This window comes from Apaloderma vittatum, unplaced genomic scaffold (assembly GCF_000703405.1).
Source record: "Apaloderma vittatum isolate BGI_N311 unplaced genomic scaffold, ASM70340v1 scaffold14997, whole genome shotgun sequence".
NCBI classification, from domain to species: Eukaryota; Metazoa; Chordata; class Aves; order Trogoniformes; family Trogonidae; genus Apaloderma; species Apaloderma vittatum.
Genome location: NW_009724645.1, coordinates 1 through 18,459, shown reverse-complemented (window position 1 = coordinate 18,459; position 18,459 = coordinate 1). Strand labels below are relative to the sequence as shown.

The 18,459-nt window shown below is 35.6% G+C and overlaps 1 protein-coding gene across 1 annotated transcript in view; it reads right to left on the bottom strand.

Annotated features, from left to right (window-relative positions):
• The window catches only part of LOC104269890 (fibrous sheath-interacting protein 1-like), a gene marked incomplete at its 5' end in the record, with an annotated part of 48,852 nt that extends 34,112 nt beyond the window's left edge, over nucleotides 1-14,740 (bottom strand). The window contains one exon of the mRNA XM_009872605.1: nucleotides 14,603-14,740. Coding sequence (XP_009870907.1) covers nucleotides 14,603-14,740 — 138 coding nt within the window. The remainder of the gene's footprint in view (nucleotides 1-14,602) is intronic.
• Nucleotides 14,741-18,459: the final 3,719 nt, after the last annotated feature.

Here is an 18,459-nt window from a genome sequence, read left to right as displayed (position 1 = left end):
GAAGGTCTAATCAAACTAGATATTTCCAGCATGACTGCTACATGTAGCTCTTACTGAAAGGTCTGAGTATCAGAACCAAGTAGTAACATCAGCATTAAATTTTCCTATTGCTCTGCCCAGGCAGATCTCTGTGACCACTCATAGTCCTTCGTAAATTCTCTGAAGATGCTGTGCATTATAGCATACCTTAACTGATTTAATCTTTAAGAAAATGCAAATACAGAAGACCCCTAAGGTAATTGTATTGTAAGAATTAATAACAGTGCATAGAGCAGATACACATCCAGAAAATAAGCATTTAAATGGTTTATCTAATTTTCTCTTCTCCCCAGAAAGGACTTAGAAAAAAATGAGAAAAAGATAGGGTTCTCTAGAACAGAAGGAGGCATTTAATCTCATGTACCATCTGCCTGGTAGATTGGAGGTGCCTCCTCTCCTTGTTTAACTATATAAAAAGGTATTCAATATGCTCACATAAAGATTACCCTCACATTTAACAATCCAGAATCAAACTATTCAAATAGCAGTTTATTTTTATGTAGCACCTTTGTTTCCAAAGGCCACTGAAGTGCTGTGTAAAACCACACAAAACTGTCAGTCAGAAAAGTCAACTGCTGAGCAATGCATATCATAAGAAATAAGGAAAAGAAGGAACCAGCCAAACAACATAAAACTGGCAGAAAAAGAAATACTTGACAACAAAAAAGAGCATAAGTAGGAAAAATAAAATTAGCTAAGCATTGGTGGTAACTACAATTTGGATATTTAAAGATTCAAAATTGTATTATTTCAGTTCTGTTTCTGTTTACGCTGCCACTTCCAGGTCAAGAATGTTGAAGGAAATCCAAATGCTCTACTTGAAGAAAAATCACCAAAACAGGGAAAATGGGTTTTAATCCAAAAGCACATTGAAAGCTGAGAAAATAGGAACTCTGATTCTGGTTTGAACATAATAAATATACTTCTATAAACAGAATAACTTCAAATACCTTGTAACTTATCCTTCTGAGGAGAAAAATAAGCACAAGAATCAAAATCCCTAATTCTACTTTCCATCTCATTAAAAGATCAGTTCTCTCTCAAGCAGCAGTTTTGCAGAGTCACAGTTTATCTATAGAGAAAACAGTCTAGTAAAGCAAAAGATAATTAGCTGCAGCCTAATACTGATGGCATGAGTTTCTGGTCTAGTTCTTTCCATGACACCAAATTTAAAAGAAGAATTTAAATCAAAAGATTACAGTTACATCATCAACTTTGTCACCAGCTCACCGAGACCCTGGCCATGTTTCTTTGTGTCCACTACATCATTCATAACATAACCAGTTCTCTAAAATGCTTTGATTTCTGTAATGCAATACCAGAAAAAAATAAGAATTATGTAATAGACTATTTTTCTTTTGAGGCTTTTAGAGTCCAACACATTTTTTTCTGATCTTTAAAAGCATCAGTCACCCACATAATCTTTATTTTCTTACCCCACTCTTGACACACGCAGTTACTTATCACATGGAAGAAAACGTCTGATTTATCACTATTATCTGAGGAAACTGCATTTGGACTCTTCATTAAAAAATTTCCAAGGCTTCCCAAACGAGCAGAATTAACTGAATTAGGAAAACAACACAAAGCAAAAGAAAACAAATCCACTCATTTCAGCTCACTTTCCTAGACTTTCCACAGTGGTTTAATCCCATAAAATCCAAAGTAAAGCCTGTTAGATATAAAAGTGCAAAGCTCCCAATTTAAGGACTAGCTATAACTCATTAAAGTAAGGACACATATAATTTGAAGCATTAGAATGTATGCTGAAATATAATTAGCAGCTATGAATCAAACCTGCATGGATTAAACTAATTCCTGGAATGCTATTATGGAGAGTACCTTGTGGAGAAAGAATGATCTTTCTGTTTGCACAGCAACTAAACAGCTTCAATTTACTTTTAAAATTGACTTGAATAGAGATAAAGGCCCAGCATTTCAAGATGTGGCCTTCTAAAAATAATCAGTCTGAATTATGCCTGTTTCACACTGCGGTACTTGCAACCTGGTTACAGGCAGCAGGGATAAGGCTGCACTCAGCTTATTTCACTGCTTAATTTATATGGTAATTACCACACCACAGCCAGAATGGAGAGCATCTGCCAAAACTGAAGGCCCCACAATAATAAAACTGACATGTGCTGTGATATTGTTGAAGTGCTGACTAAGAAACTTCTTTTATCTCCTCTTGAAGCTATAAAATGGTATTCGTGTTATTACTAGCAGGGAATTTTAACAGCCTTGCATTGACAGCAATTATGTAACACATGCACAAAACAATAGAGTTTCACATCACTTAATAAATCCTTGAGCTCTCTTAGCTCCAGATCTCTCGCTGGCTGGATTTTATGGTCTGGTAGTTCTATCCGACCTTCAGAACACTGAAGTATACAAACCACAAAAGCACTAGAAAATTATTAGAAACAACTGGCTTTTTTCCCTGTTAGATCTATTTAATGAAGGGCGCACGATGCATAATCAGGGAGGTTAATTAAAAGATTTACGCACTCACTTTTCTCTTTAGCTAAATGCTGTTGTGAACCCCTGGTATTAAAACAAACAAGATACAGATATTACTTTTCCTACTAAGAATATCCTCTTACTAAGCAACATTTGCCTTTAAAATAAATAATAATCCTACAGCATGTAACAATAGGACAAATTCAATATAATTTATCTTCTCATAATTTTTACAGGAATAAAAACATGTCATTAACATAAGGAATCTAAATCTACAGCTAATTGTCCTGCTGATATTATCAATTAATTTTGCAATACTATGGTTTACTTCTTTATAGCTTTAATATACTGCTCCTGAAACTCCTAGCTTCAGGACCAAAGCTTCATAAACAAACTAGAAACATTCTATTGTAATGGTTTAAAAAAACAAATTGTCAGATAAGTATGTATGGGTAATTGAAAGATAAAGAAAATAAACAGAAGTTATGAAATCATTTCCATATCAGAACTCACGCTAAAAAAACTTAATTCACGTGGCACAAATCCTCCGTCCTCCAATCAAAAATTATTTGATACCTGTACCCGTTCAAAAATAAGCAACACTTTCACCTGCAGAAACTAGTCACTGAAAGTCATTTGTTACTGAGATGAAAATAAACCAAAGTTACTCATACAGTAACTTCAAACCCTAAGAATTCAACTTTCTTACTATTTACAGCTGGAAATATGTTTCCATAATGATCACTTGTATAAATTCATAATGCATCTCTTGTTTCTCTCCACACTTCTTGTCTACACTCCTGATCTATTTACAAGTTACGCTCTATGTGTACCATTCATAAAGAGGTTGCTTAACAGATGCATAATCACTATTTCTAATCTTCACCCACAAATCAGTGCATATCTCTTCATTCTCTACAAGACTTGTTTTGACATTTATGGAATCCACATAATTCAAGTATAATAATAAAAATAGTAATAATAATAACCATCTCACCACACTTCAAATTACTATTAGAAACATAAGCCACCAATGTCTGCCTTTGCATGCAATACCAGAAAGGTCACTGGTTTTTTGCTGCTTTATTACAATATAACTTATTGGCTGCTTGTAGCTATCACTTTTAAGTCACTTTCCTTAATTACTGCTTTCTAGCTTTGTTACTAAAAATACTGGTAATAAAAACACTTGCCAGTATTTACAGTGGCTTTTATTTCCTCAGTCAAATATCCTGAACTAAAACTTAGTACAAGGTATTGCATATGAGTGACAATTGTAGCAATAAAAAACTCTAATTGCTTTCTCAGCTACACAAGCATACCTGTTAAATATAGAATAAATCCACGAACTTTTACATTGTGGTACATTTATCTGCAAATCTTCTTATGGTAACATATGACTCTTTGGATTTAGTTTATTTTTTTTAGAGAAGCAGCACTAACTGCAAAAGCCTGCATTGACAAGAGCTTCTTCAATAAGAAGATTCTATGAAAGTGAAAAGATAATACGCATGGCTTCATCAAAAAGGATGAAGCCCGATAGACTGCTTCTCACAAACCAGGAGCTTCCAGCACTCTCTTAATAAGCTTCTATTACACTTAAGCCAATAGCAGAGGACAGGCACAAAATGTTTGTTTCCTCTAGAATGAGGAGTGCCTGCTGGGAGACACCACTTTTCCTTGTGACTGCTTTGAAGAAAAGCTTTGATTTACAGAAAGAAGAGCAGCTAGCAATAATAAAGGTCTGCTACAACCACATGTTCATGTTTGTATTAGCAGCTATCCAGTTTTCATCTTTTTTTTCCCATGAATATCCCAGAAAAATTAAACTGTTCAGAACACTTGAATACTCTTTTTAGCAAAAATAGTGTTTAGGGTTCAATACATACATATATAAGTACATGAAACACAATATAATTACACTACTTTGCAATAAGGCATTAGAGAAATTCACTCTGAAGACAAAAACTATCAATAGTCCAGGCAGAAGCGACTGCATGACCAAGGAAAAGATGCCAGCAGAAAGGGACGGGGAGCCCGCTGCATGTCAGAAAATTACGACAACAACATGGAGACGCTCTAAAAAAAGGGCAGTCACAGAGGGCATACAAAGGGAGATTCTTAGCACGGATATGCGTTTAATATAGGCAGCTTTTTGCACTTGGAAAAGAGAAGTGACTACAGTATTTGGTTTTCAAATTATATATTTAAAAAAAAACTGTGAAGATACAGTGCAGGTACTCTCAAAGGAATAGTTTAAAAGTGTGGGACTTCTATGGAAGGAATTCAGACAAACCTACTCTCTCCTAAATATAACTGGAAGAGTAGAAAAATAAAAATGGCTTACATTAAGAAGCAGGGAAAATATTTCTTACAAAGTCTAGCCAGTATCTTCAGCCTTACAATGCCAACTTTTTATAATAGGCTTCTTTTTCAGATACTATCTGAATAGGTGAAACTAAAGGTAACAGACCATTTAGCAAGAATATCAATAAACCAGTACTCTAGAAGCAAAAACTTGCAAAAAACGATCATTATCATGCAATATTATGTATCAATGTACATTTCACAATGTTTGTAAGCAGAATAGTGCCAAAGTGAAGAGATGATTGGGGAAAAAACGCAGAGGGGAATAATTAAATAAATCAAAGCCAAAACTCAATCAAGCAACAGAAAAAAGACCCATGAAAACAACCTATGAGCCTGCTTCTTTCAGAACCAGACAACCATGTTAAAGATAAGGATTTATCACAAAGTATGTGCCATGGCCCGTGGGTACACAGTTTCAGTTTGTGTGGCAGCAATTACATTTGCCATTCATAGTTATAACAGTACATGCCCAGAAAGTCTCAAACTAACTAGAGGAGACCTTGATGACAAGGACATAGGTAAGCCTGAACAATAACTTTGTTCACCACAAAGCACTAGGAAAACCAAAGGTCATTCATCTAGATCAGCAATGAAATTGTCAGCTGCAAAAAGGAAGTTTGTGGTCTGTTTATTAATTTTGCATAAAGAATCAAAGTCTGTACAAGTAATGCTCAGAACAGAGGAACATCCTGCCCATCACTGGGCTAGAGAAATGTCCTCCTGATTAGCATTTGTTAAGGCTTGAATTTTGTGTTCCTGGAAGAATATATCAGTTTCACCACTGGAAAGATGATGCCCTTCTCCTCCTCTCAAACTTACAAAAAAAGTTATGTAGGGGTTAAGTCACCTTCTTGTATGAAGAAAAACAGAGGCAAAGCTATTGAGGTGAAATTGTTGAGGTTGAAGAAAGCAGAGGAGTACTCCAAGGCAGATGCTTGTGATTCTGAAAGAAAACGGGCATAATCTTGACATGGCTAGTAACACGCTTTGTACTTAGGGCTGCTTGGGTGTATTGGCATGCTCTGAGCATGTCTAGCAAACAGAACCCATAGACAGAGGAATGCTCAGTCTGAGAATTAAAAAACAGACTTAGGCATGAGGCAGGCCACGAGATGCCCAACTCTGCCAAACTGGCAACCAGTACGAACACTCGGTAGCAGAATGTTAGGTATCTACGTAGTTTTTCCATCAAAAGTTTATATGCCCTCAGCTCTTCAGATTCTAATGAGAGGGAATATTTTACAGGGAAGATTTTCTGAAAACAGGACAGCCCAGCTTCCTAAGAATTTTTTGATTCTGGCCTGTGCTGTGCAGCATAACTAAAAAATAGGCTGTGTAATTAGACTATTTAGATCAATGAGACAAAACTTCCAAAGCTTTTCTCAAGCCAACTTTGTTTGACTCTGTAAACAGGATTAAAGTGCTTCTGAAAAAAAAAAATATTGCATTCATGCTAGAAATACTGCTGCTGTTGCCTCAGGAAAATATTTCTAGAAGCCAAAAATCCACCAGAGATACTTCTAGCTTTCAGCTAAGCTTTGTCATAAACCTCTTAGTATCAATTTCTCACAGCATGCCATCAGTTTGTGTTAATGCATTAACTGCAATATCCATCTTATCTATAGATTTAATAGAATTTGTAAACTCTGAGGAATCGTACTAAAAATAAACTTTTTTCTTTAATACTACTGACTTTTACAGGTGAATATACATAAACAATTACACATCTTAAACTGAAATACATGAGATATTATAAATATTTGTACTACTGGTGCTGGTAAGAGTCACATCCTGCTAGGCCATTTAAGATATTTTTTGGCCTAGGACCCCCATGTGGCTGTCAAATAGTCTGATGTAGTTTAAAAGTGTATCAGCACCCTGCACACCTGCTATGTGCTTTACATCCTTCCCTTTTAGAGATATTGTCTGATTACACATCCATCCTAGCCTAACAGGTTTAAGTGTCTCAAGAAAAGAAAATGAAAGCTCAACTACATAGTTTGTACATGCAGACAAACAGACACACATGTATAAAATAATTTTTTTTCTATGCTGATACTTATCACAGACTCCAAGTTACGTAATTATCAACACTAAGATAGAAAGACACTCTTATGTGTTACTTATTAAAAGATCAAGATGTTAATACACACCCACAAAAGGATAAACTACACTGAAGTACACACTGCAGAAGGTTTCCTTCACAGCAGTCCCGCTGTTTTATTCTCTCATCTTGCATGTGACATCTGAGGGCCAAGAAGAAACACAGCCTTCCCCTACAACACTTGCAGATAAAAAAAGGCTCCACCCTGACTATTTCTCTTTGGCGCTCAGGCTGCAAGAAGTCCAACGAAAACAATGCTTCTTTCCTACAGAGATTAAAAACCAGCGTTAACTGGCAGCAAGGAATAAGGAACTCCTAAGTTTGCCAATAGAGCTGTGCAGCAAGAAGCAAACACCTTCCTTCTTGCCTCAAAAAGACATATGCCCTTCAGTGACAAACACTTTGTGCTGTGGACATACCTGTACTAACCAGAGAAATTGTGAATCTTTAATACCACCACAGCTAGAAACCATAGTCATTGCAATAAACTGTGATGCTGGATGTTGTACAAACACAGTACGAGAAAGGAGAAAAGAAAATGCCAAACAAACCTGTAAGTATATGCATACAAAAGCTACATATACATAAGCAGTCAAGTACCAGGAAAGCACTGAAACTCCACTGATCAATACACTTGACTGTCTTAAATCAGAAATACAATCCTCATCAATTCACTGAAAAGCATTTTGAAAAGGCTTTAGGCATGAAGGAAGCAGAGCGATACACAATTGTTTAAAAATAAAACAACCGGGTAATGAAGGGTACCGTCCTGCTTTAAAGTCGTATGTTTATCTCAACCATAAACTGAAGACAAGAGGTTGAGAAGAAGGGGCACAAGTAAGGAATGAAAAAGGGCCTTCAGGTAGATACAGGCAACCTGTTTCAGACATAATAGTAGGAGAAGTCAGGGGGCAGGTAAATGGACGGTGCAGTAATGAAAGCAATAAGCAAATAGAAGAGCGCTGTTACATTTGTTGAGCTCAGAGAGGACAGATGAGGTGACCAAGTATATACTGCAAGAATACTCTTAAGAGGATAGAAGCAAATTAGTTTTCATGAATTCTGTCAACATCCAAGGCAAGATACATTACCAGTAAGAATCTCTTCGATGGTGTCGAATGCCATTTATTTATAAAGACATTTAAGAAAGTAGTGCAGTTACAGTTAAATTTACATCAAGTTAAAGAGAGACACAGAGCCAGAGGAGATCAAACATTTGACTACAAATGGCACTACATTTAGCAATGGGTGGGTGGTCAAAGCTGGCCTGTTTGTTTTTTTAAGATGGTAAACACCCTAATACATAGGTGAAAAATAATGAGAAAGCTCAACTCTACAAAAACAAATAGCATCATATGCAAGACACTGGGAATGAGAATGGGAACAAACATAGTGGTTAGAGGGGGAAAAAAAGACCACAAAAAAAACCCACAAAACCAAAAAACCACAAAGATAAAAAGCTTCGTTTGCTCAAAATGAGCTGAGAGAAGTACAAGCACGAGGTGCTTCTCAGCTTTCTCCACATTCTGAGGCAAAAGATTAGCAGAGTTGTTTGAACAGGAAACTCCCTGCCTTTTCAGCAGAGGAGGATCAGTCCGTTGAACTGACAGAAAATTTGATCACTCTTATCTAGAAAACCCACTACGTATGAAACAGGAATCACTGCAGGTATCAAATCCCAGCAATGATGTCTCATACACAGCATCAACGCATAACTCATACTTACGATGCACGTTGGTAATGTTACTTATCACTGCATAGATGCAGTTCAATTTAACTGGCTCCAGCATTTATGTAAATATTATTGTAATAGTTTTCTATATAAACTAGATGCAGCATTATAATTTTAATGCATTCATATTTTAATACAATTTAGTATTTTAAAAAGTAAAAATACTACAAAAATACTGAATTATATTAAATGTTAATGCCATTTATATTTTTTAAATTATTATAATTTAAATTATACATATTTAAATTATATATACTTCCAGTAGCTACTTCCTTCTTGTCTGCACCATGAAAAATCATCAATAAATAGGAAATTTATTTTAATGATGAGTGAAATATTTGAATTTTATTAATCCACTATTAGTCTTATTACTCTCTTCTTGTGCATAGTAGCTGTCAAATGAAGAAAACAAGGTTTTTATACTAACATTTTTTCCCAGTTGAAAATGCTACCACATTTCATTCTGAAACAATTTTGTACAATCACATAATCAGAATTAATTCTGGTAAAACTTGAACAAGATCTGCTTAAAGTTAGGCAACAATCTGGCGAGCAACTTTAGGACCTGGTGGATACTTTCTGAAGGAATAATGTTGAAAGTGGTACATCTCAACCTTATTTAGGTAAGTTATTTTTCCCTTTATTTTGTACAATGAAATACGTTATGAATGTTTTTTTTATTAAACAGGTTCTGGCTTTATGGACAAACATATGCTTAGTCAGAAACCAGCAACTACACAGTATTATTAAATAAAGATGTTTGCTATATATATGTTACTGCATAGGTATCAGAAGAACCCAGAAGGACGACCAATGGACAAATTAGAGCAGCCAAAAAACAGGGCTATATCCCTGCAGAAAAAGTATTAGCAATTAATTTCTGGAGACACTGCGGCTAAAAAGGATATCAAAGACTTATCTAGTTGACAAATTACTGCCCGAATTTCTCACTTTATAGGAGAAGAAGAGAATTATGGTAGAAGTCAGGAACAATGTATTTTCCTTGTCTGGAAGGTGTCTAATACATACTTCATATGAGGTATATTGAATTAGTTCTGTTTCAGGGGAAAAATATGGAATAACGTTTAACAATAAACCCCACCATCACCTTGATGCAGGGTAAACCATGAAATTGTGAGACTTTCTCCAGCACTAAACAATTAATTTTATCCTGAGGTTTCCCTCCCCACAGATATACGTTATTCTGCATCAAGAAGATAAGAATCATGCCCTTTGGAGTAAGTTCCTACAAGTAATCAAAGTTTGAGACAGCATTTACATATTTACTATTCTTGTTCTGCACCATCCAACTGCTCACTTTTCTGCAAAGTTCAGCTATTCAGGTAACAAAAGATGTGTATTTTCATATTTGATATTTAAAAATATCTCAATAACTAAGAATCATATATTGCATCTCATCACCAAATTGCACGAACTTGTGAAAAAAATATTTCCTACAGACATATGGACATCTGATGATAAATTTAAATCTAAGACTAGGCAAACTAGATTTAGCTTGCGCTTTAAAAGTACTTACTGCAAGTAAGCAGACTTTTTTTTAGGTAGGTATCAGTATCTCGGTCATGCTAAAGAGGTAACATTATACATATGTTCATGTATATACACATTTATATGTATTCAATATGGATTTGAAATGTTTTTCTATTTATGTATTTAATCAAAACTCCAAGAGAGACATCTGTGGCTCGATTCCAGCAGCTTCCAGTGTAAAACACTTGAAATAAACACACATGTAGCCAGCAAAGATGAAACTACCTTACTTAAGAGCTTGCTTGGGCGTGCATTTAAAGCTACTGCCATGAAGAAATTCAACACATCATCAAACATGCTACTGGGTTATCACAAACGGCCAACTAGTAGAAGCCATAACTGAAAAATAACTACATTTATTATTCTTTCTATATAAAATTCTTCTCATTAATGCTCAGCAACACGCATTTGGCAGCTGAACATTTTTTTGAAGCAGCAGTTAACAATGCAATTCACAAAACAAAGATAAGCTCAATGGTTTCCAGGAAACTGAAAGATGAAAGAATGTGGAGAGAGTCAGCCATGGTTTCAAATGAAGAACAAGTGAACTAAGGTCAAACTAAAACCTAAAAGAAATTCAGCAAGGGCCCAGAAACCACGGTACAGATACATTTCAGTTGGACTGACATTTCACAATGCATACAATACATTCTTTGGTATATTAATTCACCGGGAATAATTTTTTCTTCAAAATAAATGAAGAACTCAGATTCCAAAGCCCTTAGTTTGATTACTTCAAGCATAACACTTTGCAGATTTTCTGGAGTTTATATTGACTGTAAAGTACATTAAAGTCTTACCTTCCAGCCTTGTTTTGAGTACTCAGTTCCAGACTTAGCTGAAACCACAAAGTCTCACAGCACACATGAGGGAAGGTGTAATGGAAGAGGCCATAAATGTTAACATTTCAGAAGCCAGCACCTACTAAATAGCCTGCTCCAGAAATACGATGAATGTATTCCTCCCCCTTGAAGGTCAGAGCAAAGCTACCATTATATGATTCCATTTGAATGATTAATTTTGCAGTAGAGGAAAAAATACAGCATTCTACTATATATATACCAAAAGAATTAAAAGAAGTTACTTCTACAGCTACTGTAAGGTTACTCCCTAAAACACAGAGCTAAATTCTGCTTAGTTAAACTACCCATAATTTCCACCTAGGAAACAAAACCAACCAACCAAACAAAAGAAACAACACAAAGAAAATATTTTATAGGAGGTGTTCTTTAACATACGTTTTTAAAAGTCATCTCTCAGACATTAAATTTATAAAATACTATGTTTCAAAATTATAAAGCCCAGCATAACCACGCATTCAGAAACTACATTCCAAACTGCTGACAAATCACTTCCTCAACTCAGAGGAGAGAATTTATTGCCAATTTTATGCAGCAAATTACAGTGGTTTAGAAAGAGTAAAGGAGAAAATTAAATGTAATGTGAATTTTAAGTAGACAATTTAATTAGCTAAGCTAGAAAAATAGCTGAACTTTGAAAGCTGCACACCTGGAATCACATCAAAAGTGAGAGGCAATCTCAGAACCTGTATTTTGTACTGTAGAAATGACATTTTCACCAGTAATATCATCCCCCAGGATCACACCTAGGCATTCTTCTTCTAACATACAGTGAAGAGTGCCACCTATTGAGTAACAAACAGCATCTCCAGAAATAATTTAATTATTCTGGAAACACGCCAAATACGTACTTCCCCTCTCAACCCAAGCATTCAGTTTAGCTTTTCATCACCCAGTTCCTAACAGAGAGCAGTTTTGCTGCTAACATTACAGAACTGATGCCCACAATATTACTTTGGCATAGAAATGAGGCACTCAGTCCACACTGCCTAAGAGTTATTTGCTTTATAAACTTTCCCACAACAAATAAAAAAAAGTTATACAATTATGTATGTTGCATCAGAAGGCGATACCATGCTGTTTTGTCCAATCTTCTCTAGTAATAACTGTATTTTCCAGAAATAGGATTAGAATGTATCAATAGTATTTTCTGAAAGTTGTTCAGCATACATTTTCTATATTTTTTTCTCTACTGCTAGAAGGAAAAAATCCGACTTTCATCCAATTATTCTGGCAAGCAAGTATCTCGCAGAGGAGCTAATATACAAATATTTCACATACATGCGCTGTGATGTCAGACTCACGCTACAGAGCAGGAGCTACTAAGAAGACACAGTATGTCCCCCTGAAGAAGCCTTTACCAGGTGCTGCACAGCACACAGCAACACTAGTCTGGCCACCAGCTACACACAGGCACAGATGACAAATTCTCTGGCTCTAACCATTGTGAATTAATGTTACAGTCTATCAGTTTAGAGTTCTAAATACAATCTAGCCAAGGAAAAAAGCCCTGCCTGTAATGTGAAACCAAACAATAGTGCTATAACCCAACCAAGACTTGGAACTGATCCACTTGTGTACAAAACATCTGGATGAGTCAGCAGCCCACTGTATTTCCCAGGCCCATCCACCACCGTACAGTTCCCAGACGCACTTCCTCACATTGTGTGTGCCTCATGAACAAGGTCAGTAATGACAAAAAGTCCTGTAAAGGCCAACGACTAGGAAAAGATGACCATGTGCAGACTTATTTTATCTGTTTACCTATTAACCTATTCAATATATTGAAGTTCCACAGAATTCTTCCAGTTATTTGCCTCCCATCTTTTAACTAACATAAGAGAGCAGTGTATTAAAATGAACACCCACTATTGTTTTTATATGGTGAACAGGTAGAGCTAAATATGCTGCCTTACTGCAGCGGCACACACCCCCAAGTGAACGGTCTCTAAAGCAATCACTGGTTCCTTGTCTGAAGTCTTTGTTCCCATACTCCCCAAGTATGTAAAATTAACTGATTGGAAGAATGTGTCAATTAGCCTTTCACTCCCCCTCAAACCAAAGGCGGAACTACATGTAGTTGTATTCAAATTAGATTTAATCCTGCTAGAAGTCTTATCATCATTCCAGCACTGCCCACCATACACCTGGTAGGTGGTGGCTGAAGTTTTGCAATTGGAGCACCAGTGCTATCAGTAATTAAAATTATGCCACTGAGGTGATGTTGCTACCTGAATCACAAAGCTTTTGAGCCGCACCGCAGATTCCCTTTAGAGGGCGATAAAAGATAACGGGAATAGTAAACCTACTGCTGAATAAAAATCTCCAAAAGGCAAAGGTAGACAACATGGATTTTCGGTCTAACACAAACTCATATAAATGTTTTTATTACTACATAAAACCCCCAAAACACTAAAATCAGCTACACATGAGAAACAACACACAGCCATGAAAAATTACTGTTTTTTCTAATGTAGTGCTCTTAAGAAGATCTATGAGGGATCCAATATTAAAACAAATAACAACATTGGCTTTCAGGCCAAACAAATGACAATTGTATCATCTCTGGACTCTCCTTTTGAATTCATCTGGTTTTTAAATGTTTTATATATTTTCTCTTCTGTATAAGCTGCTTTGTATCTCTTTCAGCACAGATCAAAAAGCAGATTTACAATGTATATTGAAAAATAAGTAAAAAGATTCCTGAAGTCCTTGTGGTTCTCCTGTCACTAGTTTTTAGTTAAATTTCCTTATTGTAACTTGAGAATAATATAATAAATTATATTGATTGAAAGAGAAAAGGACAGTAATATATTACTTGAGAGAGCCACATAAGGCTCTATGACTTAGAAATAAACATAATTTCTGCCTATGAGGTTAATAATGAGATCCTCTTGGATTCTAAATTGCCTTTTCCCTACCTGTTTTGACTCCAAGTAGTAATAAGGATAATACATGATGTACTTATTCTAAAACAGTAATGACTTTTTTACTATCATTTTACTTACATGCTCCTGTTTTAAAGGTCCCTGCACCTAGCAAATTCATGTATTGAAGTTAAGTTACAAAAACACACTAAATGAATTCAAACTAAATCACACAATAACTTTGTGTATGTGGCATTCCCATCAGAGCCAGTCCTTCAAAGAACACTGAATTATATGAGCCATTAAAAAAACAAAAATAAAAAATCTTTTTAGGATGTATTTATATACGTTTGTTTATGCTATTCCCCTCTGGGAAGGAAGAGAGAAGAATAATTTCCTTCACTTGGGAAGACACTAGGTCAATGAGAAACACGCGTTACAATGGAAAAACACGTTTAACAGATTAAGGAAATTTGAGACTTTTGCTTGTATATTTCTTTGGGGGTTTCCTTAGGGAATTTACAAAAGGCCGTAGAATTTGATTTTAAAAACACACGGAATAATAAAACTCCAAGTTTTCAAACTAAAGGGAAAATATAGACAAAACCAGGAGACTTACAAATTTTCTCTCTAGGGATGTCAGCTGATGATCTATTTCGTTCAGACGATGTTGTTGATCACGTTGCTCCTTATTGTCTCGCAGAACCTTTTCACCTGGAATTGCTTCTAAGCGTCTGTTTGCATAAAGCAGAGACTCCTGACAAAAAAGGCAGAATAGGTAGAAATTAAACATAGGACTTTATACTGTTTCAAAACCAGAGGAGCATTCTGATTTCTATCAGGCAAGCATTAAAATGTGTAGAATAACATGTCAATTTCAAATTTGGCAACTGCGTAATTTTCAGTATGCACATTTTTAAATACAGTAGCTAAACATCACACTGGACCTATTTCAATCACAGAATTCTTCCCCTTTGCAATTTAAGAGGAATTTCTTAGTCTCCAGAGGTAACACATCCATGCTTAAATTCTACTAGAACAATAAAAACACACTGAGGACCAGGGAGATTGATATGAGCAGTTCAAAGCTTGCTCCTATTAACCACACTGGCATCAGATTTCAGCCAGAATGGAAAGAAAGAATTGAGCTGACTGTAGATTTTGTTTACCAGATATGATGGTAAATGAGAAATAAGTCTCCCTCTGTAAGTGGGAGTCAGATGCACAACCATTACTGAAGATTGGGGTTATGCATTCTCACATCCTTCAGTAGGTTTGGATCAGATTCTGAAATTTTTATCAGTCCTGAATACATTCAAGGTTCAATATTACATCTAGCTTAGATCATTAAGAACAAAAAGTATTGGCAAAACAGAAAAGTTATGTTGTAACTGAAAAAAAACCTACAAGCCTTCTCTTGTAAACTGAAGAACAACTCAGGGAATTCAAAATAACAGTAGGAGAAAACAAAAGCAAACAAGAACCCCACCCCAAACCCCCTATTAGTCAATTCAATACAAAGGAACATGAGCAACCATTTAATAAATACATATTCTACTCATTTTCAAGAGTGGCTCAAGCAATCTTAATGAATCACACAAGGAAAAGCATTTCAAGTAGTGTGTCTAACCGGAAAGAAAAATAACCTTTACATTTAACATTCAATGGAAAACTCTCAACTACAGTATATAAAAGATATCTATCTATCTATCTATAAGATTGTGAGCACCTGTAAAAAACATTTTCTCAGCATCAAACAAATACGAGTTCCAACTTTTAAACTAAACTATTAGTTTCGAAAAAATGAACTAACTGTAACACAGTACAAATAACATATATTTACAATAACTAGCAGTATCACAATACTAGTACATGCCCCTATAACAGAGATAGAAACATCACCATCTGTTAATGACTTGAAACTCCAAACCAGGCTGAAGTTAAATGTGGGCCACTTAAAGTCAAATTCTTAATGTCGAAAGTATCAAGCTAGGCTTCTAAATAGAGAGGTTTTTTAATTAAATATGATGCCCAACGGCAAGAAATCTGTACGACTGATACCTATACAGAACATAAAAAAACCAAAGGACTTGTTTAAACTTGTGTTTATTAATACATGAAATAAGGACATGACCTTTATACCTGCACTACAAATAAAAAGCTGGCAAAGCAGCTCAGAGTACAGTAACTGAAGCTCCCTCCAATAAGAGAAATTGCTTTTACATGGTTTTGTTCTTCCACTGATTTTAATACGTGTGAAATTTTTCATGAAAGGGTGAGGAGGAAGACAACGGCATCGGATTTCTTTAAAAAAAAAATTGTCATGTTTCTCCAATTATACTTCTAAATCCACTCTTCTTATCTGTGCACATACAGAGACATTGCTTTGCAAGCAGTTAGTGCCCAGCATGGATCAGAGCTGCAGTTATGATTTGTTTTAAAAAGCAATGTTATGAATGCGCCTATAAGAATATGCAACTAGTGGTACTCAGAAGTCACTACATACCATATTATATTTCCCAGTATTTTATTTTGGGGGTTGTATACATTGACTACTGGGTGGTATTTTTATGTGAACTCAGCCTTCAATGAAGAACAGAGCTGAAACTGCAAATAGCATCTCTAGAAATACTATTGCTGAAATATCAGGTAGATTTTAAAAAGGTGACAGTGAGAAGAGTCATAAAAACAAACAAGCAGAAAAATTACTACCTCCAAGATTTTTTACTTTCTTTTCCACATACATTTCAGAGGCAAAGCTTTACACATACCTGTGTCCTAGACTTTCAGAGAGGTTCAAGCATACATGTTTCAGCTCAGATGCTGCAAACACTTAGGAGCAACCTCTTCAAACTCCAGGAAAACTATGTATCATAAATTATTTTTCTTTTTAACATACTCAGTATGATTTTAAGCCCTGTTGCTTCCCTAGTAAGACAATGTTATTCTACCAGAAAAAAAAAAAATCTTAATTGGGACAAACATGATAACTTTATTCTCAAAAAACTTTTTCTTGAATATTGACCTCTGCCATGATATCTAACCAATTCTTATCAGAGCGCTCTGGATAAAACTTTAACTATGAACATTTACCATTGCCTTGAAATCTCTTGGGCAAAGGCGCTCTTCCCTCTTTGGGAAAGGTGACTCCCACTTGAGGCTAGCCAGCCTGGTGCTGTGTAGGCCATCCAAAGAGCCCGAAGTTGTGGCAGTGACACCAGCCACAGAGCCACGTATTAATAGACTGGATTCACCCAATGTCACTGCCCACAACTGGAAGGAGAGACGAAAATGTAACCTGTGCCCCAGATTCCCTCACTGACCGTCCCAGGGCCCTGAAACGGTCAGTGAAGTACTAGAAGTACTTAATAGTACAAGTACTTAGTAAGTACTCTAGCACTTAGAAGTACTAGAAGTATTCAGCAACAGTCAAAGCTGTAATGATCATAATGCAAAACTGAAATACCTAGGCATGTGAAATGGCTAAAAAAATTATTTATAATTATTACTGAGGTGGTGGAGGCTCTATTCCTGGATGCATTCAAGGCCAGCCATGACGGAGCTCTGAGCAACCTGACCTTGTTAAAGACGTCCCTGCTCACTGCAGGGCGGTTGGACTACATGGCCTTTAAAGGTCCTTTCCATCCCAACACGTTCTATGATTTTATGATTTGTTGCACTCCTTTTCCTCCAAGATTCTGTAGATAAATAAAACCAAAATCCCACCACAATAAAAGATATGAGTGTCATATAATCTTTCTGAGCCACAAAACTGGCCGATCAATTTCTTAATCTGCTTCTAACTGTTACTGGAAATACAGATACCTGTCAAATTCACATGCTTTGGTGAAGTACAGCTACAGAGTATGGGCTACCGAAGATTTCATTAATTGAAACATTAGTGCATCTTCAGAATTTTCTATCATTTTGAGTATTTATTTATTTTTAAACTTTTAAATATAATCTACTGCTGTAATTGCAAAATTGAGTATTTCTCTGATAAAAGAAATTCAGTCAGGAATGAAAGAAATCATCAATGTAATATAATATTAATTATCCTTTTAAGACAATCAAGCACACACATATTAATGTTTCTTTAAGCACCATCTCCATTTCCTTTTATTTTCACGTAGTTTTCTAGTTTTTCGACACAGAGTCTTATACTTCTTATTCTTCATCTTACCATTTTCCTGCCTCTTCCAGTATTACCTTCAACTTAATTTGTTCTTCTCAAAAAATATTAAGTTTTTTTAAAATAATACTTAATAAAGCAGACACTGGAACAAAGAAATGTTTCAGAAAAAAGTACAGTTCCGATGAGAAACACTTCCATGTAAAGGAAAACATGAGTAATGGAAAAACATTCCAAATCCAGCTGGACTCATTGCACAAAAAGATGAATCTGTACACTCCTCTGTAGCAGCTCAGCTATGGTACTGTAGGGTAATCATAGAATCGTAGAACAATTCAGGTTGG